This window comes from Engystomops pustulosus, chromosome 8, assembly GCF_040894005.1.
Source record: "Engystomops pustulosus chromosome 8, aEngPut4.maternal, whole genome shotgun sequence".
NCBI classification, from domain to species: Eukaryota; Metazoa; Chordata; class Amphibia; order Anura; family Leptodactylidae; genus Engystomops; species Engystomops pustulosus.
In genome coordinates, this window is record NC_092418.1 from 52,577,741 (window position 1) to 52,595,532 (window position 17,792).

General features: G+C 41.3%; 1 protein-coding gene across 5 annotated transcripts in view; it reads left to right on the top strand.

Annotated features, from left to right (window-relative positions):
* Positions 1-16,468, top strand: part of OSGEPL1 (O-sialoglycoprotein endopeptidase like 1) — a 247,443-nt gene extending 230,975 nt beyond the window's left edge. For 2 of the 5 annotated variants that reach the window (XM_072120940.1, XM_072120942.1), the window contains one exon: positions 16,169-16,468. In XM_072120940.1, coding sequence (XP_071977041.1) covers positions 16,169-16,247 — 79 coding nt within the window. In that variant the 3' untranslated portion in view covers positions 16,248-16,468. Of the gene's footprint in view, positions 1-6,133; positions 6,562-16,168 lie in introns of those variants that run through there. The other 3 variants (XM_072120937.1, XM_072120939.1, XM_072120938.1) reach the window with 3 other exon arrangements.
* The last annotated feature ends 1,324 nt before the right edge of the window (positions 16,469-17,792 follow it).

Below are 17,792 nucleotides of genomic sequence, written 5' to 3' on the forward strand. Positions count from 1 at the left end.
TGGCATAGATTTATAGACGATGTGCTATTTATCTGGTCCGGAGGAGAAAAATTACTTCAACAATTTCTGACAGAAATAATTAAAAATAACTATTTCCTAGAATTCACACCAACATATAGCCAGACAAGTGTAAACTTCTTGGATTTAACCATCTATATTCACGAGGGGAATATCAAAACCAAAACTTACAGCAAACCAACTGACAGCAATAGCTTCATATTGAAAACAAGCTGTCATCTCCCGATATGGCTAGATGCAATTCCCAAAAGCCAATACCTCTGCCACCGTAGGAATTGTACGGACATAACAAAATTTGAAGAAGCTAAGATACTTCAGAAAAAATTTGAAGAGAAGGGCTATGAAAAGACCTAACTAGAAATCACTGAACAAATAATAACAAATATACACCGGTCAAGTTTACTTGAAGAAGCAGATAAAGAAATGCGGAAAGGTCCGGATATAAAGGACCAAACCATGTCTCCAATAGAAATCCCTATCATAACCCAGTATACACAAGATCGGGAAATCCTCAAACGTATTGTCCAACGTCACTGGAACATTTTGTTCCAGGACAAAATCATTGGACAACATTTACCAAAAAAACCCACATTTATCTTTAAAAAAGCTAGAAACATAGGAACTCTAATAGCACCAACTGTAAAGAACAAAGTATCAGAAAAGAATGGAATACAGAGGAACTTTTTGCATACATATGGTTTCTTTCCATGTACTCATTGTAATGCATGTAAAACTTCAAAAAGCAAAGAGATAATTAAATCCTTTGGTCCTAGCACATGTCCAGAGAAATACAAGATAAAAAATCACATGAATTGCTCTACTATAGGGGTCATATATTGTATTAGATGCCCCTGTAATAAACTCTATGTGGGCCGGACCAAGAGAAAATTAAAAAAACGCATCAATGAACATAGACAAAATATCATAAAAGGATCCGAAGAACACCTTCTATCAAAACACTACAAATTGTTCCACCAGAAACTATTTACGGGCTCAAAATTTTTCGCAATAGAAAAGGTGAACCCAAGTTGGAGGGGAGGAAATTACATTGCTCAGATGTCACGGACAGAAACCAAGTGGATCTTCTCACTGGATTCATTAGCACCTGAAGGGTTAAACCAGGAGATAGAACTATTTGCTTTTCTGTAATGAGCACCTTTATATAAATTCTAAACCTTTTGGACACACTGGGGCAGATTTATCAAGTGTCTGAAAGTCAGAATATTTCCAGTTGCCCATGGCAACCAATCACAGTTCAGCTTTCATTTTACCAGTGCTCATGTATATTTTAAAGGGGAGCTGTGATTGGTTGCCATGGGCAACTGGAAATATTCTGACTTTCAGACACTTGATAAATCTGCCCCATAATGTCCTTTCAGTATAACATGTATGATATCAGCATATACAGGCATTTGTAGTGTCTATATAGAACACTTATATTTTTAATGCATACACACCTACTATTTTAATTTTAAATTTGTAATAAAATGTTTTAAACTAGAACAAGTAGAAAGATCGGTTTTCACTATTTCAGGAGGGGTTTGTTGGATATACCTACTTAGACAGGTGATCTCTATATAAACACACCATATGCACAGTGACACAAATTCCCTGACGAAGAAGGCAGCAGCCTTCGAAACGCGTAGGAAGAAGTTTGTCTCTCTGGACCTACCGTACCTGGTGACGTCACCACACGGATTGCAAACAGAACTGTGTATGGAGCAGTAGCCGCCGGCCGGGGCTCTTCTCCACGTGCAATACAAGCGATCCTCAAGTCTAAAGAAAACCTAAGCCGGATTACCTGAAAAAAACCCTTCTGGATATTTATATTCATGGATTTTATCATATCTCTGCATTTTGGCACCAAGAGGGACTGAATCCACAGTCGACCAGGAGGTTCGGGTTCCACCACCATCAGGTATCCATTTAGCTTTTTAGTTATTTTCTGTCCACACTCCAATATATCCGATCTATCATAGAGCTCATTTCACACACATGTACATGGTATGAGTTTTTGTATGGAGATATAGAGGAGATTGTTCATTTGTTAGATTGTTTGGCGCAGGTACTCCTGTTTTTATTTCGTTTCTAGTAGCTCCATTAGTGGATCTACATTCAAGGTGGGATGCAGGTCACCACCTCTGTCACCAGCGACATCAACAAGTTGTCTAGTGTTGCGCCAACTCATCCCTGTTTGCAGTTCTTGTCTTGAGCTGCTTACTACTAGCAAATCGTCCAGCTATGGTATAGTTGATATTCCTTCCTTCCTTAGGAATGCTACTATCTTGGTGCTGATGATATTCTGAAGGGTAGGGCATTGTACTGGAAGTGGGCTTCCTCCCCTTCTGGTGTTAACACTGCAAACCTGAGAAACTTCTGAGAGTTTGGATATATTGGCACATGATAATATGCGCCTTTCAAGTCTATTGTACACATGAATGCCCTGGCTGGATTAGGGCAGAAATAATAGTCTCCATCTTGAATATGCTGTAAAGGTTAGGTTTTTTAGATTGCAAATCATACTGAACTTCACGTTCGTTTTTTTTAACTAAGAATAAAGAAGAATAATGTCCTTCCTTTTGATGTTCCTGGGTAACTGGAATAATCACATCTAACTCCAGCAGTTTCTGTACTTCTGACCATAGTTGGATTAACAGACCCTGAGAAGGTTGTCTGGTTAGGACATAACTTGTGGGAGGAAGACGATTAATTCTATCCTGTACCCATCTTGAAGAATGGATAGAAGCCAGGGATTTCGACTCCACTGATGGTGAAATTTCAACAATCTTCTTCCCACTCTGGCGTCATTGTTTCCTCTAGGACTGGACAGAATTACTGGTGCTCAGGAGAAATCATCTACCTTTCCCGCCTTTGGGATGTCTCTACCTCTCTTGTTTACCTTTCCCCTTATATGACTGCCTTTTGTCTATAGGGTCCCGAAAGGGCGGTTTCCTTTGGCCGGTTTTGGATTCTGGGAAGCCTTTTTTCCTGTCCGCTGCCTTTTTAAAAAGATATCCAATTCTGGCCCGAATACGTATTCTTCTTCAAAAGGAATACTGTACAATTTGGTTTTTGACCTAAAATCCCCGCTCCATTGACGCAGCCATGGTGATCTTCTCACTGAATTGGATAACGCTCCTTCTCTGGCACTGATTCTTACACCTTCTGCCAAAGTGTCTGCAATGAACACTGTGGCTGCTTTCGACGTAGAGAAGGTACTCAGTAATATTTCCCTCGGGGTTCCATCTCTCATATGTTTCTCCAATTCAATTACCCAATGGAAGAGGGTACGGGCTACTGAAGTTGGGGCAATGTTGGATTTTAGATTTAGCATAGCGCACTCCCAGTTCTTTTCCAATAGGCCTGCCCGCCTTCCTATCCAGTGGGTCCTTCAACTGGATAGTGTCCTCAAACGGTAAATCCATTCTGGATATCCACCTTAGGAGCCGAATTCCATAGCTTGGCTTCAACTTCGTTGAACAAGAGTCGGTTCCTAAATTCTTTAGATAAGGAGATCCTATTTTTTGGTTCCCTCCTTTCTTCCAGAATTGGTTCTTTAAGGGTGCTATTAATTGGGAATACAGGCCTCTTCTTTACTTTGAGAAGGCCAAAGAGCTTGTCCTGTGTGGACTGCGTCTCCTCTATTTCTTCTATTTTAAAAGTATCTCGTACAGCCTTCAAGAGGGGTTCTAAGTCCTCAGATGCTAGAAAGTATCTAGATTCCATTTTACTTGCCGAGATGTAGGGGGATGGATCTAATTCTAAAGATTCTCTGCCTGCAGTCCCTTCTAAGTCTGAAGCGGACTGTGGTGATTCCTGAGGGATAAGCAAAGCTATAGATGATGTAACTGAAACTGTAAGTTTCATCTTTGATGAAATTTCGCATTTCATCCATGAAAGAGGTTTTCTCTTCACTGACCAAGTTGTCTACACATATCTTGTATACAGGGTTTTTTATAAGTACTTGTCAGTTTCTAAAAACATATTGCATTTTTTATATGTAGTTTTCTTTTTCTCTGTGGCGGACTGCTCTTCAGATCTCCCTTAATTAATTATAATAGAACATGGCATTTTCTTATATGTGGGATATGTGGGTGACCCACCACCTTATCCCCTTTACCCCTACTCACAGGAGGTGGGGATATGAGTTCTAGACCTGAGGCCTCCAAGTTGCAGGACTCCATGTTCCCGATGGCGGAACTACAAGGACCAGCCAGCCTAAAACATAATAATGATGTTTGACGGCTAGGTTTAATACTGGCAAGACCTGATACAAGTGATATAAGTGAGCCAGGAGGAGATCTACCAGGGGCTATAATATAAATACAATCTATGTAACATGTGAAGGAACCAATGTATACATAACACCCCAATACATAGGCACAAAACCGACCTGTGAATCTGAAAATACAGTAATTTCGGAAGCATGCGGGTCAGGACACGCATCGGTATTGTTATTATACCTCAGATTAACATGACCACCACGCTATTGCAATTTAAACTTACCGCACCACGATCCTGCTTCCGGGTCGCACTAGTGTGACATCACATCCGGCCACCGTCACTCCAGCGGAATTTGTCGCCGGGTTTGGAAGGAAGCCAGCCTCGCATACCATATGCCGTTTAGTGCATTTCGGGTGTCGCTAGCTTCCCGGGGCTGTGGACAGAGCCAGAGATGGATCAGTTCTCCGGGGAAGAGGAAAGGGCCACAAACTAACTGGGGTAGGGGACGATTCCCCGCGCCTCCTTGCTCCCCCCTCGGGAAGGGAGATGAGAACTTTCTCTCCACTCCCTACCCTGTGTAGGGTATAAAACCAAAAAAGAATCAAGAGTATTCAGGTCCAATTAAATTAAGAAAAAAAGACAAAAAAAATAGATATAAATAACACACATATTAAGAACCATCAGTGGTGGTACTCCAAAATAGACTATATTGCCATCTAGCCCAATTAAAACCCAGGAAATATATTGCAGAAAAAAGAGCAAGTGTAAAATATATAAATACTAATTGGTAAACATTACTCTTTCAACATAAAAATCATTATGACACCATGGCCATGTTGAAATCATGCTCAGTATACATCAACATATAGAGATTAGTTACCCATTCAAGAAAGACTCCTGGGCTGTTGTCAACATCTCCCCAACACGCGTTTCCTCAAGATGCCCCCTGAGGAAGTGACAACAACGCAAAACTGTCATGGCAACCGATCGCCGCCCCCAATGATGTTAATATAGATGGCGGCAAACAAGAGATTAACACCAGCAATATGGTGCACCAATATGCAGCAAAGCCCATCTCTGAATAAAGAGGGCTTAGCCTGTGACCCCTCTTCATACACCCTTCATAGCTGACTGGCGGATATATCAGTCGCAGAACGTGAAGGGGTAAATTATGTTTTAGACATTTTCTTGAATATTTACCTGTATTTTTTGTTTGCTTGCATTACCGCCGTTGCTCATTACTGACCTAATTGATGACGTGCCTACTGTCTACTTCCGCCTTAAAACCTATAACATACCATGTACCTAAGTGTGCTTAGGCTATGATTAAGAACTTTAAGTTCAAAATTCGTCAGATGCCCTTCCCTTCTATGGTACCATTTCTATGTTTTTAATACCAGATGAAATAAACAGAAGTTTTTAACTGTCACTCACGTTTTTCTGTGCCTAGATACTGGACCCCACTTCTCCATGTGTTCCTAGACCGTCGCTTCAGTTATCTCCGTGCACCAGCACTAATTTTATTTTTTGCATGGTGTTTTCACTGCATTTACATAAACACAATGGGCCACATTTTCTAAAAAAAAGAAGTGCAAACATGTAGACATTTTATAAATGCAATATTAACACATGTGAACACAGCATCTAGATGAGCATAGAGAGATCACATACTGTTTGCCACTTTACAGTGTAAGAGAAGGTCAGCCCCGTTACCCCCAGAGGACGCCATATATATGGCGAAACATGTTAGGGGGCTGTTTGAGCGTCTTTAGTTTTAAAGTGTAACCGTCATTTCAAAAAACTTTTGATATGTTGTAGGGCAGGTAATTTTAAGCCCTTTTGCAATTGGATTAGTTACCCAAATCTTGCTCCTTCCTCTTGTATTCTGCAGACTTCCTCTAGATCGCAGTGATCTCTCATATGGCCGTTCCTATGGACATTCCGTCTTCATAAAGAAGCTGAGACTACGGAACAGGAGACACGCCCCACCCCCCTCCCTGCACACAGCTAATCACTTCATGGCTCCCTGCTCACAACTGATTACCTCATGGCTCAGTGCTGCAGCACTCATGCGCAGGGCGAAACCCTCACTAATGTAGTAACCAAACAACTGAACCTAAACTCTCTCCCTCAGCTTCCCCTTCACTTGTGTAAAAGCAAATAATCCACACAGATCCCCATGACCTCACACAAGGAAGTGGCAGGAGACACTCTCCAAGTCTTCATGCTGTGTCCTCATGTGCTGTGCTGGAGTGTTAGATAGATAGATAGATAGATAGATACTTGTGGAAAGACCCAGCGGCACTATCTGGTTAGCTAAAGCGGGTGCAGGCGTCCTGGGATCGGGCCTCCGATCCTCTAGTAATAAAATTCCAGAAAATGAGCAGCACTCCAGATATGTGAAAAACGTGGTTCTTTTTTTATTCCATGATGAGTAATAACAGCAACGTTTCGGCTCAAGAGAGCCTTTTTCAAGCCTTTTTCAAGGCTTGAAAAAGGCTCTCTTGAGCCGAAACGTTGCTGTTATTACTCATCATGGAATAAAAAAAGAACCACGTTTTTCACATATCTGGAGTGCTGCTCATTTTCTGGAATTTTAGATAGATAGATAGATAGATATGACTAGATAGATATTACATAGATAGCTCTGGTGTCATTGGTCAGCAGCAAGCGCTTGTGATGAGGTGACAGGGGGCAGGTCCCGCCCCTCCATCTTGCTGGTTGTAGTTTTTGAGAGCTGGAAACCCTGGTTGCTATGGGCCAAAAAAGATACTAAATGAGGACCGAGAGGCAAAATATTTTGAGGAATGATTCCCAGGGACACTCGGAGCAGAATTAAGTTTTTTTGTTTTTTTTTTGTTCAGAATGACGGTTACACTTTTAAGTTGTGGTGTTAAGATGTAGAATAATTCTATCTAGACCGATGTTGAACTGCAGCGGCATTTAGGTTTAGGAAGCCAAGAAAAATGGAGATAATAGGAGAAATAGGAACAATAGGGAGAACAGTGTGCATTTTGAAAGTGTAGAAAAAGTGAGCAGTAGTGTGTGTATGTGTTGTTTGTGACTCCGAGTCAAGCAAATAAAAAAGAGTTTGCAAGGTGGTTGCTCTAGAAAGCTTGCTAACAGGGTTTGCAATATATTTCAGCTTGAAATATTAATCAGTGAAAGCTAATCAGAGCTGATAAATAAGAGGTTTCAAAAAACGTATCAGTGTGATTGCAGACCTACTCCCACAATACTGTTTCCTCTCCTTTATACATTCTTGATTAATAATCTACTCCCACCACATAATAATTTTAACTGTGGTTTCGTACATACATTCCAAGTGAATACAGATCCATACATAGATCTGGTTTTATATATTGATGTCAATGTTATTTTTTTACTTTTGGTCGAAAGGACCTTCTATTTGGAGTAATGCAATTTGTATATATTTATATAAGTGAACATAGGTCCAGACCACCTGAGTAGTCTCAGGCTTTTCTCCCTTTGCCACTTAACCCCTTCCCGCCGCAGCCCATTTTCGATTTTGCTTTTCATTTTTCACTCCCCACATTCAAAAATCTGTAACTTTTTTATTTTTCCATGTACAGAGCTGTGTGATGGCTTATTTTCTGCGTAACAAATTACACTTCAAAATGGTGGTATTTAATATTTCATGCCGTGTACCGGGAAGCGTGAAAATAATTCCAAATGCAGTGAAATCGGTAAAAAAAAACGCATTTGTGCCAACCTCAACTCTTACTCTGTGACAGTGGAAAGGATTACTATGGTCAAATACTGGGACTGATAGTTCTACAACCATGGGGGCTACAAAGAAAATCCCTGTGAATCTGTGTAGCAGCCCCTATAGAATGGTAAGCTCCTGGAGAACTGGTTGTTCCCCTCTATATCCTTCCAAGTTCAACTCTGTTCTCTTTTTACACTGGTGCCCAAAGTATTCCATGTGTGGTTTTATGAGTGCAAAACTTTGCCATTATCATAAATGCCTCTCTTGATACATCCCATACCTTTATTTGCTTTAAAAGTACCTGCCTGACGCTGGTCATAAAGCTTAAGTTGACTTTCCACCAATACCCCAAGTCTTTTTCTGTCTCTGTTGCCACGTAATAAACTAATTAAAACATAATTGTTAGATGGAGCAGATCTACAGGGAAACAATATATGCTCCTCAGTTTGGACATACACCATTGTTTTTGTGTTGAATAAATCAGGCTTTTGGACTCTACTTTGATCCCTTTAGGATTGAGTGGGGGCTCAGACAAGGATTTCAACTCTTACCAGCCTTGTTTGCTTTAGCAATTGAACCGTTGACGGCTCTTATTCGAAACAATAACGACTTCAAGGGCATTGGGGTGAACCCCTGGTACAGAAATGCACTTTATTTCCTGACGATATATTATTTTGTTTTCTCTACCTTCCTCCTGATTGTTAAACTGAGGAAACTTAATTTTGACTTTCAATGGTATACCCTCTCCATCCCTTATCTGAGGGTTAACTTTACTCCCTCTTATGAATCTCTATATAAAACAAACTATCTCACACACCTACAGAAGGAGCTGGATACACTGTAAGCTTATAAGCTCTCATGGATGGGCTATATCCATTCAGTGAAAATGGTCCTCTTGCTCAAGTATATTTATTTCGGACCCTCCCAGGGAAGTATAACAGGCTTTTAAACCTAAGATTAAGCTTTTTATTACTGGAGGGATTCAGAGACATACACTTTATACTTCTAGAATTAAGGGGGGCCATTGACATTATCATAGTGCGGCAAGGTTAGTATAAATATCAGAAATATTTTTCATTGGATGAAATTGGAACTTCCCCCGCTGCACAGAGCAACCTTGCTCTACCCTCTTCTCTCAGTCTATGCACATTTGGCACTCTCTTTGCAACAGGCATAATCTTTTGTAACCCAGCCTCCCCCCCCCCATCCCCCCAGGGTTACAGAAAAAAACCTTTTTAATAAAGGCTTTTTCCGCTATAAAGATTTTATTGTAGGTGACAATATTAGGACATAGTCTTTTTTTTTTACAGAATCACATGCATTCTCACATTCTGAACACTTCAGCTACTCTCTAATCTCAACTTGGAAGAAAAAATACAAGGATTTTCTGCATTTGAATATCTAAGTTGGGATTGATGGGAAAGTATCCTGTCTATAGAGCCATTAAGTTTTCTCCTCCAAAAACTGCAATATATGGTCAAACGGGAAGAGGATTTGGGCAAACAACTGGATCTTGACCCCTTAATGAGTGCCCTATACAGAATCTACTTCGGTCATTAAGAGTACTTCTTCGGATGTGACGCCTTTCTACGGCGGCACGTCAGAAGAAGATTTTGGGACATCGGGTCAGTATAGTGCCAGTGTCGGGCTGTAATATCACAGCCCAGACCCGGCACTAACACCCAGGATCTGGAAAAAAAACCTCAGATCCCGGGTGTTTAACCCCTTAAACGCCATGGTCAAGCATCACCGCGGCGTGTAAGTGTCCCCACCGTGCTTACCGGGGGTTCCGATCCCTCCTGCCGCAGCCCAGGGTTCCGGCGAGTGACCCGAGGCTGTCGGCTTCTGTCCCTGCCGTGTTCCACCTCCTGGCTGGACCTGGCTGTAAGTAACTCAGCATGCTCAGTTACTTACACTTTACACTGCAATACAAGTGTATTGCAGTGTAAGGGAATGAACAAGCGTTCGGATGAAAAGAACATCTCTTTACACAAAAAATAGGCCCTCAGCAAGTTATGGCCCTGAAAAGCTGTCGATAGTAAAAAAAAAAAAAGTGATTTCCTCCAATATTGGTTTTGCTCAGGAAAAGTAGCGGGGGAAATAAAGTGCTAAAAATCCAAAATAAAAATTGATGGTTTTGTTTGTGTCCCCCTTGAAATAGTTAATAAAATCTCACTAATAAGCTTAAGACCCCCCAAAATAATGGTCTATACATTGTATCTCATCATGTCATGTATCTCTGCCATGTCATGTTGGCGGGGCCCATGAGGTACCAGTGCAATAGAAACTCTTGAGAAATTATGCAATTTAGGAAACTAGACCCCACAAAGATTTTATCTGGGGTTGTGGTGAGCATTTTAACCCCCAATATGCTGGCCAAAATCTAATGCAAAGTAAATGGTGTAGAGCAAAAATTCTGTTTCTATCTCAAAAATGTAATTTTAGTGCCTAATATATTGTGCCCAACTCATGCCACTTTAGACAAACACCCCAAAAATCATTCCGTGGGTTGTCCTGAGTACGGCAATACCCCACATGTGCCAATAATTGACAGACTGGGCACATAGCAGGGCTGAGAAGTGAAGGAGCAAAATTTTGCCTTTGGCATCTGCTGCTAAAGCAAATAGATTTATGGGATGTATCAAGAGAGGAATAGGTTGTCATGATAAGGACATTATTTTGCCCTTAGAAATAACACTGGTCAGGCCACACATGGAATATTGTGTGCAATTTTGGGCATTAGTGTATAAAAAGGACATAGTAGAATTGGAATGGGTGCAGAGGAGAGCAACCAAGATTATTAGGGGAATGGGGGGACTAGAATACAATGACAGATTACAAATTTGGGATTTTTCAGTTTAGAAAAAAGACAACTGAGGGGAACCTCATTACAGTGTACAAATACCTGAACGGGGAGTACAAGGATCTCTCCAAAGATCTTTTTATACCTCGTCCTGTGACCAGGACAAGGGCGCATCCTCTACTCCTGAAGGAGAGGCGGTTCTACCATCGCCATAGACAAAGGTTCTTTACTGTGAGAGCAGTGAGACTATGGACATTTCTGAAGAACAGAAATATTACGTGTTATGGGGAAAAAAAAATTAATTCTTAAAGGTTGCACTTGATGGACTTGCGTCTTGTTCCAGCCTACTATGATTAGGGTAATTTATGAGTCTCGCTATTGTTAAGGCCTCTCACAGTCAATTGAAAGTTTTAAAAAAATATGTGAAAAATGGCATTCAAATTCTAAGCCCCATAACATTCTAGTAAAATACATGGAATCTTAAAAAGCCATGTCAACATAAAGCTACCATTTGTAAGCTATGAATTAATTTGGGTGTTATGGACTATCTGCATTACAAATAGAGGATTAAAAACTTTGAAAATGAAGAATTTTTTTGAACTTTTTGCCAAAGTTTTTTTTCATAACTAAACCCAAAAGATATCATGCAAATTGGTAAAAACTAATTTGGAGTACTATACAATGTCTTACAAGAAAACAGTCTCCAAATCCCTTGGATTGTTAAACCACTTGCACAGGGCAAATGTAAAAAATGTGTCCTTGAGACCAAAATAGGCCGAGTCCTGAAGGGGTTAAGGAGTTGAAAATCTAAGTTGACGTTAATGTTTTTGAAAAATTATCCATTTTCGAAATTCGAAATCATCGCGTTTTCAGGCAGATAGATTTACCACCTAAATGAGTTTCTGAATAACATTTCCCATATGTCTACTTTACATTTTCAGCATTTTTGAAATGTTTGGATAATTTATTTTGATGTCAAGCGGCTTACAAATAGATTATCGATTTTCCGTATTTTCAGAATTTACTATTTTGGGGATAAATACTGTTTTGAATTAAATTTTACATATTTAGCATTAAAACCACCCTATATAACCAACCCATCTGCACCCCACAAAATATCAGAAACAGATTTTAGGAAGATTGTTAACCCCTTGAGATCTTCATAGTAGTTGAATCAAAATGTATGTGAAATTTAGAATGGTCAAATTTTGTCAGTTATACGTTCATTTAGCCCTAAAATTCAAACATTTCCAAAAGATAAAAGTGAAAACCCACCATACAATTTGTTATGCAATTTCTCCCGATTATAGAGACCCCCACACCGTGACTTGTTTTATGGGCGCACGGGGAGGAACAGATGGGAAGGAGGGACCTGCAGCTGCCAGGATTTTACTTTTCTCATTGGCCCATTTTGCAGGCTATAAAATTTTCGCTTTTTCGTTATTGGGGCCATGTGACGGCATTTTCTTTGTGGGACGAGATAATTTTTCCAGTGTTACCATTTTGGTGTTAGTATCCCCTATTGTTGAAAATTTAGGAACTTTTTTTGAGGTTAGGAGTAGAAAAGCATCAATTCTGTACTGGATTTTTAACTTTTTGGGTTTTTTTTTGTGTGTTCACCTGTCACGGGTGGTCCCGCGACCCCAGTGATGCCATAGCAACAATCAAGCCCCCAATACTAGACTGGTATTGGGGCGCCCCTGAGGTACCAGTACAAGAGAAACCCCCGATTAGTGACCCCATTTTAGCAAAGGGCACCCCTCAAAGTATTTATTAAGGGATGTATAAACATTTTAACCCATAAGATCCTGACACAAATTGAATGGTGTATGGAGTGGAATAAAATTTGTTTTGCAATTTCTCAAAATTTGTCATTGTAGTGTCAAAATTATTTTGCCCAATTCATGCGACTGGAGACAAACACCCCAAAAATCATCATGCAGGTTCTCCACGGGTACGTGGCAATCATCTACAAGATGGAGACACAGCAGGGCTCGGAAGAGAATGGCATTTGGAGTACCGACATTTACATCTTTTTTGGCACCATAAAACATTTGTAGATCAGTACAGTAGAAACCCCTGAGAACTCACCCTATTTGAAAACTACACCCCTCCATGAATTAATCTAGGGGTGTAGTGAGCATTTTATCCCCACAGGTGGACCCCAAGGATGATGCGTAATGGATAGTGCATAGTACAAAATATGCATGATGTCATCCTCTGCCCAGCTCCTTCCACGTGAGACAAACACCCCAAAAATTATGATGCAGGTTCTCCCTGGTACGACAATACCCCATACGTGGCAATAATCTGCATGGTTTCCACACGACAGAGCTCAGCAGGGAAGGTGCGGCATGTGGCATGATGTATAAGCTGTGTGAGCACACCCTGCACGTCTTCTGTGTCCTTTCCTTGCTAGAAGTTTGTGGAACTTCTCCTGGAAAGTGCTGCCCTGGTACAATGTGTGATGTGTCCTCGCTTCCAGGCCTACTAGCACTCCCTCCTTCCTGGTCTCCAAAGATCAACTACTTGACTACCACCTCTTGAAATTCCAGTAAAGTTCCCCTCTGGCCTGCACCATCTGCATGATGTGCATGGCTAGCTTCTTGTACCACACCCTCGACTTCCACTTGGCGTGGTATCACTGAAGTACCTGGTCCAACAAATCCACCCATCCCATGTACCTATTGTAATCCAAAATACGGTCCGGCAGGGGTGGTGGTGTGCCCATGTATTGTTGTTAGTACAAGGACCTCTCTCTTCAGAAGTCCCAGGCACTTCAGCATTACAACAAAAGCACCTTCTCGGGGGTTCCTCACAGTCGCTTTGTGAGGACGAGGTGACAAATAAATGTCCAGACTCCATATCGGAGGCCATATAATTATATACCTCCAAGTCAGTATATGTCTTCTGGGACATGATGGAGGGATAGTACACACAACCTACACAGAACAATGCCTGCCCCTCCACGCAACGCCTGCCCCTCCACGCAACGCCTGCCCCTCCACAAAACGCCTACTCCTCCACAAAACTTCTCCACGCTACTACAACTCCTCCACGCTACTCCTACTCCTCCTCCACACTAATTGTGTGTTTTGGGGTTCAGTAAAGGGACAGATCACTAGCACAACTCTCTCCAACACCACCAATCACAAAGTGGCTACATTGGAGAGCGTTGCGCTAGTAAGATCTGCCCAAAAATCATTTCAGATCGCTGGCCAATCAAAGTCACAGGACTGATCAGATTGGTCCTGTGATGTCATTGGAGAGGTGCCGATGCTGACACCTCCCACTGAGGTGTCACCCTGTCTCGTGACAGGGTGACGTCCAAAGTGCAAGTAGCGCTAGCGTCTGATATATCAGAGCTGTACTGGGTCTAATTAGCTTTGATTAACCCCTTTCGACCCACAGTCACGTGACCCCCGAGTCTACAGAGCCAGAGGCCGCGCGATGCACGGAGGAGCGGAGAAGAGAGAAGCTGTAACGAGCTGCATCTCCCTAGGGTCTCCGGATGTCCATAACACCCGCAGACCGGGTCCTGCTCCCACGATTAGCGCAGGAGCAGCAGAAAACTCGCTGCAGACTCCAGAACTGCAGACTTTAGACGTCAGCGGGCGGTCCGAGAGGAGTTAGTTTACCCCATTTTGTACTGCCTAATAAACATTACAGCAGCTGCCTAAACTTTGCATGTTGTCAATTTTATAGCAATGATTCTGTAGCTTGCAAAACTCATTGGAGGATATTCATTATGGCTTCTTTGTCAGTTTTCTAGTGGAGAAACCAACCTGACAGTTTTCTGGTTTCTATGACGCTCCCACCACTATGGGCTTGTCAGGTTGATGTGTAAATGCCTGGCATGCCACATTTGCTATAGTCTCCACGCAAGTTCCAGCGGATACTATAGCAAAAAACTTTGCCAGTTCTGATCTGGTCTTCAGGTAAGTACTAGCGGAGTTTGCACCCATATTCACTAAGAGGCCAGAGCGTCAGATACCAGAACCATAACACAGGGTATTTTAACCCCTTAACGCTCTGCGCCGTAGCTCTACGGCGCAGAGGTATAAGGGATGTATGAAGAGGGCTCACGGACTGAGTCCTCTTCATACAGAGGTGGGGGTTTTTGCATTTTGCACAAAACCCCCACCGCTAATAACCGCGGTCGGTGCTTGCACCGATCGCGGCTATTAACCCTCTAAACGCCGCCCGCAAAGTCGCGGGCGGCGTTTAAAAGACGGCGGCGCGCGGGCGCCGCCATCTTTTTTTCGATCGCCACGCCCCCCGAACGTCATCGGGGGGCGGCGATCGGTTACCATGGTAGCCTCGGGTCTTCTTTTGACACGAGGCTACATGGTTTATGCAGGTTCGTTACAATGAGCCAGTGGCTCATTGTAATGTAAGACCTGCAAAAACGCCATATATTGCAATACTGTAGTATTGCAGTATATGGTAGGAGCGATCTGACCATCTAGGGTTAATGTACCCTAGATGGTCTAAAAAATAGTGGAAAAAAAAAGAAAAAAAAAAGTTTAAAAAATAAAAAAAATTAATAAAATATTAAAAGTTCAAATCACCCCCCTTTCCCTAGAACGGATATAAAACATAACAAACAGTAAAAATCACAGACATATTAGGTATCGCCGCGTCCCAAAATGCCCGATCTATCAAAATATAAAAACGGTTACGGCCGGCGGTGACCTCCGAGGCGGGAAATGGCGCCCAAATGTCCGAAATGCGACTTTTACACCTTTTTACATAACATAAAAAATGAAATAAAAAATGATCAAAATGTCGCACAGACCTCAAAATGGTAGCAATGAAAACGTCGCCTCATTTCGCAAAAAATGACCCCTCACACATTTCCGTGCGCCAAAGTATGAAAAAGTTATTAGCGTCAGAAGATGGCAAAAAAATTTTTTTCTTTTTTGTACACATTCGTTTAATTTTTGAAAATGTATTAAAACACAATAAAACCTATATAAATTTGGTATCACCGCGATCGCACCGAACCAAAGAATAAAGTAGGCATGTTATTTGGAGCGAAGAGTGAAAGTCGTAAAAACTGAGCCCACAAGAACGTGATGCACGTGCGGTTTTTTTTCAATTTTTCCACATTTGGAATTTTTTTTCAGCTTCGCAATACACGGCATGTTAAAATAAATAACATTACGGGAAAGTAAAATTTGTTACGCACAAAATAAGCCCTCACACAGGTCTGTACACGTAAAAATGAAAAAGTTATGGATTTTTGAAGTTGGAGAGCGAGAAATTAGCCGAAAAACCCTCCGTCCTTAAGGGGTTAAGAATGGCATTCTAAAAGGCAGTCTTAATAAATTCCCCTCATTATGTTATTGTTACCCTGTTTTTTAAAGCCATTTTTATTTTCTTGCTTTTAGAGCTTTGTTTGGTACAGACATCTCAGAAAGAGTTCAGAAATCTACAATCAAGTTGCCTCCTCTTAAAAACATTAAGTAATATTAAAAACATAAAGTAAGAATATGGTAGATTGGAATATAATATTAGACAGTCTAATTAATGTTGCTACCATTAATTGTCTTATTTGATATGTGATGTAGATCCCCAGCAAATAGATAGTATTCTCCATGTACTGACTGATGTACTGATTCATAATTTATATATATACTGTATATGTTTAATTAATTAATTCCGCTTGCTTGTTTTTGTTTTATTGAATAAATATATTAAATATATTTTTGTTTTATTGAATAAATATATTCATCAATTATATTAAATATATTGTTTGTGAGCTCTCATATAAAAGTATTTATAATCCAAGATGGTAGATGTACATTGTCCATGGAGATAGTTCACATACTGCTGTGCTGTGAGATCTCTGCTTTGAGATGCTCAACTTTCCCTCTTTTGGGAACTCAGCAGTAACTCAGATGAAAGGCTGTGGATGAGCACAAATCTAAAAGACACTTGTCTTCCAAATAAATTAAACATTAAAATATTTCTAGAGGGAAGAGTAAAACCGATTTCACATTAGTCTATGATCACGGATGTGAGAAGTGCATTCCCACGGACTGATTACTCTGCTGGGGACTGAACACAGTGCATAATTTATATAAGATGCACCAAGTTCTTGTTTCTGTACGCGGTACTGTTGGCTCTGTATATCATGTCAATGAAGCAAGAACTCTGTGAATCATACATTAATATTAAGCACAGAGTTCAGTCCCCAGCAGCGTGGCACTGCACTTCTCACATCTGTGATCACCAATGGCGGATCTTCATATAGGCGGTATGGGTGGGCGACCGAGGGCCACCTTTGGTTGGGGACCAGGCCTGCGGCGCATCCAAATAGTTTCAAGTAAAAAAATATACATTTACTTGCCTTTGTCTTCTCCTCTTCTGGCATATACAAAGTGGGGTCGTGGCCATGTGGACGTCTTAGTGCATGCACGTGGCAGGAAGAGGAGAAGATGTAGCCGAGGGGAGAAAAAGCCAGAGATAAGTATAGAGGTTTTATTTTCTTTAATTGGGGAAAGGTGATCTATACTGTGGACATTTCTGTAAAGGGGGTTTCTGCAGTGGCAATTTCATGAAAGCGGGCCCTGATTTAGAGATTTCTGCAAAGTGGGCCCGGCTGAGGGCATTTCATTAATGGGGGGCACTGCTGTGGGCATTTCATTAATGGGGTGCTCTGCTGTACACATTCCATTAAAGGGTGTCTCTTCTGTGGACATTACATTATAGGGGGGCTCTGCTGTGGACATTTCATGTGAGAGGAGCTTTGCTGTGAGCATATCTTAAAAGTTGGACTCTGCTGTGACCATTTCATTAAATGGGGGCCCTGCTGTGGACATTACATTAAAGGGGGGCTATGCTGTGGACATTTAAAGCAATGGGGGGGGGGCTCTGCTGTGGACATTTTATTAAATGGGAGCTTCTGCTGTGGACATTACATTAAATTGGGCTCTGCTGTGGACATTGCATTTAAAAGGTCTCTATTGTGGATATTACAAAGGAACACAGTCTCAAAGATTACCGTTAGTA